Here is a 15,712-nt window from a genome sequence, read left to right on the forward strand (position 1 = left end):
TATTTAAGTTCTATGACAAAGTATAGTTATTCCCTGAAGCATTTCTTTAGGGTCAGAAATCCATGATATTCAGTTTCATAGAGTATTGAGTATAATTTATATTGATTTACTTACATATTTTACAAATAAATATTAATATAGATATAAATAGGTATATAGATATATAGTGCTTTATAGTAAACGAAGCTAGAAGTACATGAAAACACCATCTGAGCCAAAGTGAAAAAAAAAAAAACAGAGTTCTCACAGAGCCTACAAACTTTACTCCATACAGATAGGCTCTCCACATTGACCCCATTCAAATAAGGTACAATGACCTGCCTCATAGTTTGCCCTACTATTCATTCTATCCCCAATTCTTAATCTAGAGATACAGCTGTGCTTCTGAAAACAGAACTAATCATCTTTGTAGTCAGGATAATTAAGATATTTCAAGGCTTAGGGCACCCCCGTAGAGTTGTCCATTGTGTGCATTGCCCACAATTTACTCTTCTTAATGATGCAGTGCACCTTGGTGAGGGGCTGTGTCTCACTGGAAGAAAGAGTGCCTTTTTCTGGACGCAAAAGCCTGATTTGCTTTTAAGCTTGTGGTGGCAGGGCACCACTATCCAGAAGGGATATATTTTTCTAATCATACAAAGGTAAGTACAGGCTAGCTGTGGCCATGACTCTAGTTCAATAAGCCCATTCACATCTTGCCTGGTCCTGTGTATCTCTTCCAGTTACTGCTTTGATCCTGAGATCTAGCTCCCTGTGTTATACCATGATCCATGAATGGAGTATGTTTCCTGTACTTGTGTATCCATGTCTTTGATCCGATAAAGCAGAAACCCACTTATTTCATGAGTGATTTGTTTTCTTTTTCTGATCTTTCAGGGACTGTGATCTTCTATTTCTGAATTCATCCCCTGGATTTGATCCTTGTGACCGACACTAGGTCCCACAAACACCACCAATTTCTCAGTCAGTATCTTTATTTTGCTTGTTGCTAGACACTCCATGGCAATGCTTTCACCCTTTGCAAAACACCACACTGTTCTTGACACAGACTTTTACTCCAAAACATCTTTACAATTCACTCTGGCCAGTTGAACTTTCCTTCATTATCTGTAATTCCATCTTCCCTGAAGAATGCATGGTTTACAGCCAACCATATGTATATGTATATATACACACACATATATATTCTTAAGTATTTGATAAGGAAATAAACATTTTATATTCAGAGAATTCTGTAGCTAGAAAGTCTTATTATGAGAATACTGAGAGGAAACAGATCCTTTCAGGGAACCTTTCAGATCTTTTCTTGGAAACAGTAGTTACAGTATGACAGAGAATTTTCCAGACACTTCAGAAGGACTCCATTCTCTCAGTGTGTTGAATTACCTAGCAACCTTTTGATAGGAGAAGGAAGGGGAATAAATATATAAAATGTACTGGGAGTTTAGGAGAGTGAACAATTGACTAACCCTGGAAGAAATGTTTTTACAGAGGAAGTGTGGCTGGAGCCCTACCGTGAATAACATGTGTGAGCTCTTCAGGGAAGAAAGCCTTTCAGATACAAAGAATTCTCTAGATGGACAGAGATAAAGGCATGAGAGAGCTTTGTTTCCTGAAGGAAACTGGAGATGTTCAGTATCACTGAAAAGTTAAGTGCCGTGGTGAAAGAGGTGACAGGAGTAAGATTGAGCTGGGAGGAGCCTTTCTATTTCAGCATTAGACAACGATGAGCCATGAAAACACTTGAATAGAGGAGTGGCTGCTTGGGTCTGCGTTGTGGAATGCAATGAGAAGGGCATACTTTGGGGATCAAAAATATTCCACAAATGCACCATTTTGATGCCATGCAATAACTTAGAGAAGAGGTGGCAGTGAACGTAGAGGACATAGTAGCAAGGAAGATAGGAAAGATACTGATGGAGTATCATCAGGATTTGGTGATTCATGATGTCAACATCACCATCATTGTGTCAACATCAAAGTTTGTGCCTTTGATCCTGTGTGGTGGTTTTATTATCTCAGAGAGGTGAAAAACATAATTCTGAGGGTGGTCAGTTGACTTGAATGAGACCATAAATGAAGGAAGAAGAAAAGCCAGATTCCAAGCCTGTTGAAATCAGTGTTATTTTCACTAACAAATGTAGGAGTTTAAACTTACAGATGACAATAGTGAATAATTTTGTTGCAAAGTCACTTTAATTATAGTTACCACATTCAATAAACACATTTATTTTAGACAATTTATTGTTAAGTACTTTCAAAAGCATGAAAGAATTATACTCAGAGGTAACAGAAAGGGAACAGCCTCCTAAATTCATGTTCCAAAACAACAAAGGCCACAACAGTTACTTGAATGGTGTTCTTTTACCTTTAGCTGCAGAGTTGAATTATAGTTCATTTCCAGAATTAAGTAGAGTTCTTCACAATAGAAAGAATATAAAACTTGTCTGTACAATGCTCATTTTTATGTCCTGGAAAAAAGAGACTGTTTAGTAACTATTGACATCATGGAAGTAACTCTAATGGAAATATATAATTGCCATTATTTTGGTAGGAGTTAGATCAGTGATAAGTTTTTTTTTTTTTTAAATATAAACCAGATGTCAATTTAGCGTACCCAGTCTGTTAAAGTCAAGATAGGTCAGCTTAAACCCCAGAGAATCATCTTCCCAAGATTTATTCAATTCCCTGGTAGACTTACTATTTTGTGCCTGCTTTCTCTTTTCTTCCCAGTGTGATCCAGATACTAAACCTGGCTTCTTTCACAAAGTTGGACACATACTCATGTAACCACCAATGCAGTGCATTTATGAGTAGGGTGAATGTAATTGATAATGGTAGGGGAGGTTTGTTGCATTACAACACTATAGTCAAATATGAATCTTAGACATAACTCATCTTTAAAATATCCTGCAGTTATCACATCACTGAGGAAAGCCAATCGGCCACTTCAGCCCCTCATCACTTTGCTTGTTCATCTCCTCTCCCTGGTCCCTTTGTCCTCCTCCTTTATTTAGTCTTTCCTACTTTAAGCCCCTGCCTTCCTGGAGCAAAGCAAAGTTTCCCCGATCTCTCCTGAGAATGCATACCTTCAGACCCCTATCTGCTGCCTCTAGTGCCTTTTCTAAGAATTCTCCCTAAAAAAGGCAGTTTCTTCCCTAAGTGAGAAAGGATATTATCCTAGCAGGAAAGAGGTAGAATAGCAGTTCTTAAAGTCAGATTTCCAGGGTTTGAAACCCAGTTCTGTAACAAAGAAGGAAGTTACTTAACTGCTCTGAACATTAGGTTATCATTATCTCATGGGAGTAATTTAGAATATTATAAAGATTATTAACTGCTGACTCCATGGAAGCTCACCAGAGTAACCACCACCTTGACAGATAATTCTCGTAGTCTTAGAAAGAAGTGGCCAAGGTAGATATTTATAGAAATTGGGGTTCTGGGTTTAAGTGGCTTAAAAGTGGTCTTTTAATGCAGGAATCTTATTGAGACTGGTCAAGTATGTGGTGACACAGTTTAGGATTGTGGACATATTGAGGAAAGAGCCTTGAGGTCAATTGATAAGCAAGCAATTTGTCTAATTAAGATATGAATTGGCCGTGAGAAGACAGCTGAGCTGCCTGTTCTCCTTCAGGGGGATTGTTTGAGCAGTGAACTGTTTGAATAAATTTATTTCCTGGAAGTTCTTGAAGCAAGTGTTGAAGCTAGTTTATGAGTTCATAGTCTTATCAAAGTTTTGATATTTAACCTATATGGCTGCAGGAGATTTCAGTTCTCAGGGTCAAGTGAGATGATCTGTAGAAAACATATAGTACAATGTTTGCTACATAATTAAGAGTTCAGTCAAGGTTTGCCACTTAGTACTGGCTTTCTTATTATGATGTTCCTTAAATCTTGGCTTGGCTGTGGGAGGAAATGACCTAACTCTGGCTGAGGAATGCAAGATTTGATAATCAGACTGACCCAAAGGGTGAAGCAAGTAGTGGGGAGCTATTCCAGCTTGAGTCAGCAGGAGGGGGAACATGTTGGTAGGCACTTAATTCATGGATATTCAGCTAAGAACAAAAGACAAGTTAACATGGCTATCGTCAGAATCCTATCAGCCTCAAGGGTGACCCAAATAATTCTAAGACCTTATCAATCGTATTTTATATAATGCTTTACAATAGAAGAATAGTATAATAATAAATTACATTCATATAATTCCTTAATAATCTCATTTGTTTTCTGCGGAAGTCCTGCAATATAGATGTGGCAGGCAGTTTTACCCCCATTTGGGTGATGATGAAACTGAAACTGAGAGTTTGCTCACGGATCCTAAATGGCAGAATGGGGAGATAAACATAGGTTATCCAGACACAGAACCTTCTCCTATATGTCAAAATAGAACGATGCTACTTACGTTTGGGGGGCATGTGTTCTAACAGAATGACTCACAGACTAGTTTTCTGATACTATATCCTTTCCCTACCTCTAGCTTATTTATTTGGCTCTAGAAGCTTGAAAACCCACACCAACTAAAGATATAAAAAGATGTAGGAAAATGAGTATTTCTACACCCCTGGTTCAGATGATAATGATGTAGAACTAGGATTGGGAAGTTGATCTGATAATACAACAGCCCACCTCATTGTGAAGTTTCCACGCATCAACCTCTTATTAAATATATTTGGTGACATGCAGAAGGCTCGTTTCTGGGGAGGCAGAGATGAATAAGGTTAACCTTCCCTCTTCTTTTTAAGAATCCCCTAGTCTTTTGGATTAGATGTATTTATTGTGAGAGAATGAAATATGTGAAAAGATTGAGGCATATATGAAGTACGAGGCTGAGGAAAGGGGCTGAATTGTTTTCTCTGCCGTCAGGGAAGTGTAGAGAAAGAAATTCCCCAGCTTCCTGTTCCTCCCTTCACTAGGCACAGCACTCTCCCACCCAGCATCCTCATGGCAGATTTCAAACAAAGCAATAATCAAGGGAGTCTTGGGAAATCATCCTGTCCAATAATCCTCCATTTCCACCCACCCCAACACTTAGAAGAGAGCAGAAGGAGCAGGGAGTGGGTCTGATAGCAAATAGGCCAAGGTGTGTACAGGATCTACCTGGATTTCAAAATAAAAATGTTTGGGGCAGATGAATAAGAATTTGCTTTTGTAAAAAATTTGGATTACTTAAGTAGTAATGACTTATAGGAACTTACTTTTGGAGAATTTAACACCGTGTAAATACAAATCTACATATAGAAACCCATGCAAAATTAAGTGCTTCATTTTACTTGAGGCCCTAAGCTACTCAATTATTATAAAAGAATCACTTTCCTGTCACCCAAGTTTTCCTTGCATGGATGCATTGGAAAATGACGAAATTTCTCTCTGTGAATATGAATGTTAATGATTGGGAAACAGGGAAACCACACATAATTCTGCCAGGTCCAATGCAACTCCCACAGCTCTTAAAAATAAAAAGTATATAGAGGAATTGTATCAGAAGTCTTTGTTTTTAATTGCTGTTATTAATCTTCTTTGAGACAGCAAAAGGTAGCCGCTGACTCACTGAGCAGCAATCTGACAAGCCCATGCAAACTACAATGTTGACAGCCTTTGTTTGCAGTCCTAAATGGATTGTGTCTAACTAAACCACTGTGTAATTGTAGATCCTGTGTGATTTCACATTCTCATCTAATAGTCAATTTTTCTTTCTTTGATGTGGCATGTTGTGTTCAGTTTTCAGTAGCTTATCTGAAAACATCAATATGGTTTTGAAAAGGATAAAATCAAATTGTAACAGTCTACATTCCCATAATGTGTGCATAGCCAAGGGGAAAGATGGTAAATAGGTACACTAGCTCACTGGATTTCCAAGTTCCAGACAGTGGAAATTTGATTCTAGCCCCGTATTCTCTCCGAAGAAGAGCAGCTGGATTCATTTCTCATATATTTAAGTCAACAGCTGATACACAGAAAACTGGGTGGACATTAGCATATATGCAGATGACCGAAGAGATTGTAAATGAAGTGGAGAAGACTTTCTGACTCCAGTGCTTATTATTACAAGAAATAATGCCTTATTAATTTTATCTCATATAAACACAGAAAGAAATACTAACCTTATACATCTTAATTTAAAATGTTGATATAAGCAAAAAGGTTTCACACATATACGTATATATGTATGTATTTTTAAAAAATCAATGTTTCTGTTAAATAACTTTAGGTAACAGTTCTCAACTTTGGCTGCACATTCAAATTCACAGAAGAGTTTTGGTTTTTTTTAAATCCCATTACCCATGGCCACACCTAAATCAGAATCTTTGTGGCTGAAACCCACACATCAATATTTTTTTTCAAGCTTTCCAATGTGCAGCCAAGATTAAGAGCCACAGATATATTATTAAAGAATTTAAAAGAAATACACTTTTACTTCCTTTCAGGTAGTGTAGATTTGAAATATCAAAATACAGTGCAAATATGAAATGCTGCTATAATAAAGTGCATGATTTTACTGGAATACTAGATTTCGGGGGCTTAATTTGAGTAGTGGGCATTAAATATTCCTTTCAAATTGATGAAAATTGCTGTTGCAGTCTGCTACTTTTACTCTTAAAGTTAAATACATATATATTGTATTCCTACAATAATAATGTCAACTTTTCCAATTCTATTTAGATATTTACATAAAAGAAAAACAATGTCTTCAAAAGGCAGAGCGCTAAAAATGTCTTTAGTCTATATGTACATAATTTCAATGAAAGCTGGCTTTCTATGCTTAGTGCTAATGCAATGATCCTAGGGGAATCTATTTCTCATTTTGATTTAAAGATATATAGTTATAAGATATCAACTATTTAAAAAGGCATGATTTTAAATACTTTGAATGTTTTTCTATTTTTCAACAATATCATTTAAGACATTTGATATAGTGTATAATATGGAGCAGACGTCATTTTCTTTACTAATATTATGAAATAACAAATTACTTTATTATTACTACTATTTATTACTATATTATGCAGAATATTGAACTAATTTTGTGACTTGAGACTTGTATTCTGTGATGTAAATATGTGAACTAGTCAACTTTGAAGGTCCTTTCCAATTCCACCCTTTGGCCATTCTGAGCTTCACTCTGCAGTGTAGACCACACAGTGTCTACCACATGATTCACATTACATACTTTGATCTTATTATGTAAAAGATACAAAAGCTGAGGTGGACAGTGGTGAAGTTCTTCCCAGTACTACTACAAAGAAGAAGTCTGCCAGGTGTCAGGGAGAAGAGATTACTAGAGAAGTCCAATCTATGTATCTGCTTTAAGTACTCACCCGCACCTCTATCATACAGGTTTCTGGTTTTGTTTTGTTTTTATAATTTCTGGAAAAATCAGTGAGTTAAAAATTCTGCCAACTTAGATATTAAAGGCATTAAAAAAAAAAAAAACCGAACTCTTTCAGTACTTTTCTGTGGCCAAAGGAAAAATTATTTCATTCACCTATTTTAAGTGTACCCTTTTTACATTTAATGTGTCTGAAATCAGGATGAGTTCACATGAATGGTTAGTCACAAACCTTGTCTACCAGCTAGCAGCTGTGATGTAGGCAATGTTTCTTAAGCTTGTAGGAACATAGTCACGGCTGTTCACATAGTCATGCTTCAACTAAGTACGTGCAGTATTTATACGATATGTGTAGAGTTTGCTTGTCATTCAACATTTTTTCAGAAAGATTATAGTATGATTCAGTATTAGAACAAAGAATTATTATCTGAAAAGAAAGGCAAGGAAGCAGTGGCAAAAATTAAATTTCTTATGAGGAAGCCAATATTTACCGTTGGAGCAATGACAACAATTCTGTATTTTCTTGTTAATGAACACCTGACTGATTATATAGCCTTGTTGCTTATCATGTCAACCCAGGACCAGCAATACTGACATCACCAGGGATCTTCTTAGAAATGCAGAGCCTTGGGCCCATTCCCAGATCTACAGGATCAGAATCTGCATTTTATCAAGCTCTCCACATAATTCCTTTGCCCCTTAAAGTTTGAAAGGCACAGCTTTCTAATATAGGAAGATGCTCACAAGAAAATGAAGTTGTTTTGTATTCTGTTACTGAGGTATGTGCCAGATGTTTGCCTCTCATACGTTAAACAATACAACCTAAAGCTGGAGAAGTCGCATTAGAATAGATGAAAGAAATTTGAAAGCAACAAGAAATCAGCGTGACTGATTCATAAGCAAGCCTGACAATGTTGATAGAAATCTTTGTCCAAATGAGTTTCAAAGCTTTTTCTATAGGTTCTGTGTATGTCTTGAATAGATCTTAGTGATAAGAAAGCATTATGCTACAGTTTATTTGACCATTTTTTTTCTTTCCTAGTGGTAAATAAAATCATGATGTATCTTACTGTAGGTGAAACAACAGGTTGGATGAAATACAAGCGATAATTACAGTTCAGTGTGTCACAAATCCATGAGAAGCCAGGAATATAATAACTCTTGTTCATACATATCTGTGCACTTGAGATAACTGGATAAACTGACATAGAAAATAATTAATCTGTGTAACAAGAACTAGCCTATAATTATTTTATTATTATACATAGTTTTCTTTGCTAAATAACTGTTTACATATGTGGAAGAGGAAGAATTAATAAAATCTTAGCCATATTTTATTTTTATGCTACATTAAATAATGACATAGTGGAAATTTTCTCTAAGTCAGCATAATAACTGCATTAACGGCAAATTAGTTCATCATAACTTTGTCACATATAATGAATATAAAATTAACATTTGTGAGTGAACTATTTTTAAACACAAAAATAAAGTATGATGCAAATCATTTAAGAAGCTGGATCTAAGTATCTGCTTTTGACATTTTAAATGATTTATCTAAATTAATATCTGGTCCGTTTTTTCTTTGTTAGATGTAACTTAAAAGAAATTATTTTTTTCCAAATGGTACTGAGTAGCCTTTATGGACTCTCATCCTTGGATTGAACCAGTAGTTGTGGACTGTTGGACTGCTTTTCCAGCTTGACTTCTTTATTGATGATGACCATGCATTTTGCTCAGCGTGCTGCACATGAGGGGGTGTTTGGATGAGGCAGAAGAAGGGAGGTTTGAGGAAAATCATGGTGAGATCCTTCCTGGGTTACTGAGACAGCTCTCAAATTTCATGTAGTGATAACTGCCTGGAGGTACAAGTCAAACGATGATGAGGCAAGTAGGAACTATTTGAACCTTGCCACCAGAATGGGAAGAGTTGACTGTGAATCAAACTACTTTTCTTTCCTCCTACATTTTGGCTTTTCTTACATACATAATATCTTATATGGTGTCGATGCTTAATGAATGTTATTCAAATAAATACACGCTGAAGAAATGTTATAGTTAGGTATATGGTACATTCTTATCTGGCTATATTGCGGAACACTTCAGTGAGTAGATATTTTAGATGGTTTTAAAAGATGATTAAAATCTCAACAGGCATGCCTTCAGTATTTGCTTTATTATATGTCTTTGTCTCCTACATTTTACTGGATTTTTTTCACTCACCTGTGAAGGAGACTAATTTTAACAATGCTAATTTTGTGTCGTGGATTACATTGCTTATGAATGGCAGGCAGTATCTGATTCATTTTACTTTATGGAATGATTTTCATTTTCTAGCTTCTCAGAGTATTTTATAGGGAAAAATAATCTAAGGTAAATAACCTTCTATTTCTGCTCTGGATACCCAGGGACTTTTTTTTTTTTTTAATATTCTGTAATCACAGTGATTTAACATTACATGATGGACATGTTTGAATGTTGACAAGTTGATAGAGAGCCATCTGCGTGTTAAACTTGGAATGACCAACTAGAGCATATTATTTATCAAATGTCCCTTTTTAAGATTGATGACTTGAAAAGTAAAATCTGGACTTCTTTTAATTTATGAGCAAAATTCAATGTTTTTCTCAAAACATCAAATTCTGAAAGTAATGAAAATTATGATGTAAACTCTTACTAACCAACCAGTATGCTCCATGACCAGAAGCATCTGAATTACCTGGAAATGTTAAGACGCAGATTCTCAGGCTGCACCCCAGACCGACTGAAAGAGAATCTGCACTTTAACAAATCCCAAAGTGACTCCTCTCACATTAGAGCTGGAGAAGTGCTGGTAGCCTGCACCTTCTGTAATCTCTGATTTGGATTAAATAGTACTCATTGAGAATCTGTAAAATGCATCGTGGTTCCTTGAAACTTTCCTTCCAAGTAGACGTGGATTTATGGCATTCTCCAACAGAACAGAAAGCCTACATGACTAGATTTCAGAATAGAAAAATCATCTAAGTTTTACAAGCTTCAAAACCCTGTGAACATATGTCTTTTTATGTTCTTAGGACTTTTGGAGTTAAATAATTCTTTTTTTCTAAACAAAGAAGATGATTGTATCTACTAAATGAATTCATCTGTCCCTGTTGAGCCTGGTCTTCTATTGATAGTCTCAGAATGTTGTTTTAGCTTTCTTAGACTTGTGGAAATCATGCCCCTTTGTTCTCTGGAGTTAATATAAAATTAGTAAAAAAATAAAATTTGTTAAAATAATATTAGCAAGTATGCATATTTAATTTTCAAAGTGCTGTGTGATTACTCACAATGTTTATAAAAAGGAAAATAATTTTAGATAATCATAAGGTGTTTCTGTAGGAAAGGGCTTTCAAGTCTAAAGTTGTTACAATAGATAATTTTATTACAATGATCAGAATGAAAAATGAATGTATTCGCATGTCCCTCTTTCCTTTTTTCCAGATGCAAGACAAAGGTCTACCCTGATGAACTTCCAAACACAAGTGTAGTCATTGTATTTCATAATGAAGCTTGGAGCACTCTCCTCAGAACCTGTTTACAGCGTTATAAACCGTTCCCCACACTACCTACTCTCTGAGGTCATCTTGGTAGATGATGCCAGTGAAAGAGGTATAAACATTTTTCTTGTATATTTTTTCAAATTAGAAAGCTTTATTATATTCAAAAAAGTAACTGGGCAATGATCTGCATTTTGCTTGTAACTACACTAACCCTGCAACCACCTATCAAATTTTCATCATTGTGCCTTGTTGGTGCCAACTCCAGGAACAAGTAACTATTTCTTTCAATTTATCTCATGATTCCATTTGGTTCTTACTAACCTAAAAAAATCAGCCAAAACGGCTTTCAAAAGTGTTCCCTTTTTTTCCCAACTCAATTGATCATATGATTGAGCATTTATATGTGTTTGTAGATGTTTGTCATTATTTTTAGTGCTGGTAAAACAAAAATAGTTTATAATTACGGAGACTGCAGTGCATTTCCCAGTGTGGCCCAGTTTCTAAATTAACGCCTAGTATATTAAATTCCTCATATAACCTTATCCTTGTCAGCCAAGTGTCAGGGTCATAATGCACTGTGCATTAATTTACTGATGACACCTCCTCGATATCTCTATTTTACATAACACCAAAAAACAGCAATAGGAGTTGCCCACCATTTCAGTGTGTTTCCATCTGGTTAGTAGTATCTCTTCTCTGTCTTACAATGGTTTCAAAACTTTATAAATTCTTCTTGCACATTACAGATTTTCTCAAGTTAACATTAGAGAATTATGTGAAAAATTTAGAAGTACCAGTAAAAATTATTAGAATGGAAGAGCGCTCTGGGTTAATACGTGCGCGCCTTCGAGGAGCCGCTGCTTCAAAAGGGCAGGTCATAACTTTTCTCGATGCACACTGTGAATGCACGTTAGGATGGCTGGAGCCCTTGCTGGCAAGAATAAAGGAAGACAGGTAAGAGCACGTATTATGTCTGTCTGGGTTTTAACTGAACCTGTTAGGAGAGTTCCAGCTGCCCATCAAAACTTTTCCTCCAAGTTGCTATTTTCAGAAGGTTTATTTCCTAGCTTTTAAAAAAGAAGTCCTCTCCCTCCCTTTTATTTAATAAAGACCTTAACTTTTTTATGCTGAACATGAATATTTTATTAGAAATAGTCTTAACAATTCAAACTAGGTAATGTAGATGTTCTTATCTCATAATAGGGAGGAACAAATACGTTCAAGTATCTCCTCCCAGTTGTTGGAAGTGATGGGAACAACAGTTTAGTCCCTCCCACTGCCAGACCAGTCTTCTCTCTACCAAGTCACTGTCCTTACTCAAAATCTAGTTCAATGCCACCTTGAGGGTCTTAAAAATAAACTCACACACACTCATTCACCCCACTGAAATGAAATCATGATTTAAAAATAAAACAGCACAATTGTAAGAATAAGTTTAATTATTTAAATAATATTGTCAACTTTGTGCATACAAATTATGAAATCTGAAAAGTTGAATAATACTTTAGAGAAATTAAGAACCCTCATAGATACTCACAATTATTTCTGATGATGATGCTACGAAGTGTCTTTTTTTGTAGATACTCATGAACATTGATGATAAATGAGTATAATTCCTAAGCCCCTAATGAAGACAACTATGCCGACTGCTGTCTGATATAATGAAGCATCGCTTAACACCTTGCTTGCATCGTCATGTTACATACAGGAGAAAGGTCTTTTTAGAATTAAAGTTTTTATTTAAGCATCCAAGGCAGGGGCTGCTTAGTGTGAGCTACTGCAGCTGTATCCCATAAATGGCAGGATTTGGTACTTGCCAGGAAGATGGATGGAGGTTGTCAGTAAAATGAACCATAGCAGTTGAAGAAAGCAGTGGAAACCTTTTAGTCAACTGAGTAATCTATAGCTAATAATGTTTTTCCATTCTGTGTATTGTACAGTATGCACAGGAGGGTAAGATTGGCAAGGTAAAATGAACTTGGAACATCTTAAATGCATCTCCTGGCAACTTTTCATACATTATGCTGCCTTTTAAAATGTGTTTCATATCCAAACCTAGTGAGTTTTAATATAATGTTGTTTCAAATGGTTATGCATAGATCACTTATTTTTTAATCCAACAATATATTTATATTGTATTTGCGTGTAATGAATTTGAATGTCTTGTCCTGCTTATATGTTCTAAAGTTGCCATAACTAGATAATAAAGTCCTGTTCAAGGTTATTAGATCTAATTTCACCTCCCTATAAATTAAATCATTAAATTTAATGAAGAGAGAAAGATATTGATTTTATAAGGACCAGAGTTACCAAGAAGCTTTTTCAAGGCTGGATGAATCGTATTGATTTCAGAGGACCCTAGGCGTTGGCTAATTGTGTGCAATAAAACCCTGATTAAAAATGAGTGTTGGGGATACTGTTGTTACAAAACCAGAATAAATGATGGACAACATTTCCTTGCTTTCCACATCTGTGGTTGATTCAAAGGCATATTTGTGTATTTACCTTCTACCAGATACGAACAACAAGCTTTGCTCTTCGGAATTAGCTACAACCAATGCACAGTTGGTTGAACATTTACTGTGGAAATGACAGAAGGTTGATCTCATAACAGAACATATAATTCTGAGTTAGAGGAAGACTGGAGAAAGCTCAACATGGATTAAAGGAGTACCTAATTATCTGCCATGGTGAAATGTTCCTTACCCTAAAAAGCCACCATCAAAGAATTCCAAATGTCCTGGCCTTCCCTCTTACTTTTATAAAAAATGGATCATGAAACACTGGAACATGAAGTTACTTACTTCTCCCTATCGTAAAATATACAGATTGTTGCTATAAACTATTAAGTCTAGGACCATTCACTCAGAAATTGTCACAACCCTACTATCTTTCATAGGAAGCATTTAGTTATTTGATGATCATGATTTTTATTGTTGCTTCTGTTTGTTGCTTTTTCTCTGTTTGTTTTTCCATGAAGATTTTCTCAGAACTGTCTCTTTAAACTAACCTATCATCTTTGAGATACCAGATCTAATTTGCCATCATTCATGCTTCACTCCCTGCATGCTATTGCTTTTCACCGGGCTATCGCTAAAATGATGCATAATATTAAAGCAGCTCTACTAATCATTCTGTGGATGGAGGTTTTATGAAAAATGGACCATGTTCATCCTGCTGAGTTTGTACTTAGACTGCATTTGGAAATCAGCTTGAAGATCAATTAGTGTGTTTGATTAGATTATACATGATAGAGTAAAGCTGACTGAAGTAAGATATAGTAAAAGGAAATAATTCCACAGAGAAAAAGGATAGAGTGAAAATAAAGGCAAGTTAAAGTCACAAAAAAATTAAATTTCAACATATGAGCTGTATTAAGTTTAAAGAAGCGAATGTAACATTTAAATTATTATTTATCTGTAAACTGGTTTTAATTTTTCTGCAGGAAAACAGTTGTATGCCCCATCATTGATGTGATCAGTGACGATACCTTTGAATATATGGCTGGGTCAGACATGACTTACGGGGGTTTTAACTGGAAATTGAATTTCCGTTGGTATCCTGTTCCCCAAAGAGAAATGGATAGGAGAAAAGGAGACAGAACTTTACCTGTCAGGTATGTAGATCATATCTTCCAAAGCATAACCTGTGTATTCCTATAATAATTAAGGTGTGTTATAAATTTGTGTACTCATTTTGTAGGCTTTTAAAGGCATACACTTTTTATTCATATTTATGTATGTTATCACATTTTACGTGATTAATAATCAATGGCAATATTAAATCTAGGTTAAATTAGCACAGAATAAGTATTGGCAGAGTGCCAATTTTTTGAAACCGTGTATTCTTATACTCAAAATATATTTATTGTGAATTTTCTATGTGACAGATACGTACTAACCTTTATGGTACTTTAGGTAGTTATATACCTGCCTAAGTGTATATAGTTTATAATAGAGAAATCCTCAAAACTGAAATAACAAAAATGTTTTGGTAAATATTTACAATTTACCAACCTTTAAGAGCTATCTTCCTTACAGATACAAAAGAAAGATCATTTGGAAAATTTCAGTAAATTAACAATTATGAAGGGTTTATTTTTTTCCAAATTATTTAAAATAGCTACTTAATTTGAAATATTTATGCATAAAATATGTGTTTGCCCTTAATACAGAACAAGAACTATCATATACATCTGCAGTTGTCTAGTAAGCAGTGTCTACTTTATTAACATAAAATTATCACCTTCTTATTTTAACACATTATTGTGTACCTCTTACTTGCAACCAAAAATTTTCCTGAACAATACTTGGGGAGGGAGTTCACTTATTTCACTCTTTAAAGATGAATTTGGCAAATCATCATTTGGTTGAAACAATACAGAAGCACCTTAACATTCTAAAACAATGTATATAACCCATTATCTTAGTGTCTCCTAACCTACTGAGAGAATGACTCATCCATAGTTTAGACAAATTATATGATGAATAATTAAAACTAATTCTAAAAATTGGCTAATGGAAGAGAACATCTCTAGTTGCTTATTATTGAACAATTAAATATTGAGACTATCAACGCTCTTAACATGATATTAACTATGTCAAAGAGAAAAATAAAGTATAGTTCCAAACAGTTGCATAATGATGTGAAATTATGATGTCAGTATTTAAAGCGTAATTTAGTAGTCCTTAAATCTTGCTGTTATCTTCACATTCACCAAGTCTTATTGATCCTTGGCTTTAACAGCTTGAGGAAATACAATGGCTCGTATTACCATTGTTTATTTAATAGAAATCCTATTTCACAGACAGTGGTTTCATTTAGTGTTAGACGATTTTCCAGCTTCAGCTCCCAAGTGAAA

At 35.1% G+C, this 15,712-nt stretch overlaps 1 protein-coding gene across 1 annotated transcript in view; it reads left to right on the forward strand.

The window, feature by feature from the left end:
• The window catches only part of GALNT13 (polypeptide N-acetylgalactosaminyltransferase 13), a 462,400-nt gene that overhangs the window by 280,772 nt on the left and 165,916 nt on the right, over positions 1 to 15,712 (forward strand). The window contains 4 exon segments of the mRNA XM_032479456.1: positions 10,793 to 10,883; positions 10,885 to 10,960; positions 11,598 to 11,805; positions 14,297 to 14,467. Coding sequence (XP_032335347.1) covers positions 10,793 to 10,883; positions 10,885 to 10,960; positions 11,598 to 11,805; positions 14,297 to 14,467 — 546 coding nt within the window.

Source organism: Camelus ferus, chromosome 5 (assembly GCF_009834535.1).
Source record: "Camelus ferus isolate YT-003-E chromosome 5, BCGSAC_Cfer_1.0, whole genome shotgun sequence".
Taxonomy (NCBI): domain Eukaryota; kingdom Metazoa; phylum Chordata; class Mammalia; order Artiodactyla; family Camelidae; genus Camelus; species Camelus ferus.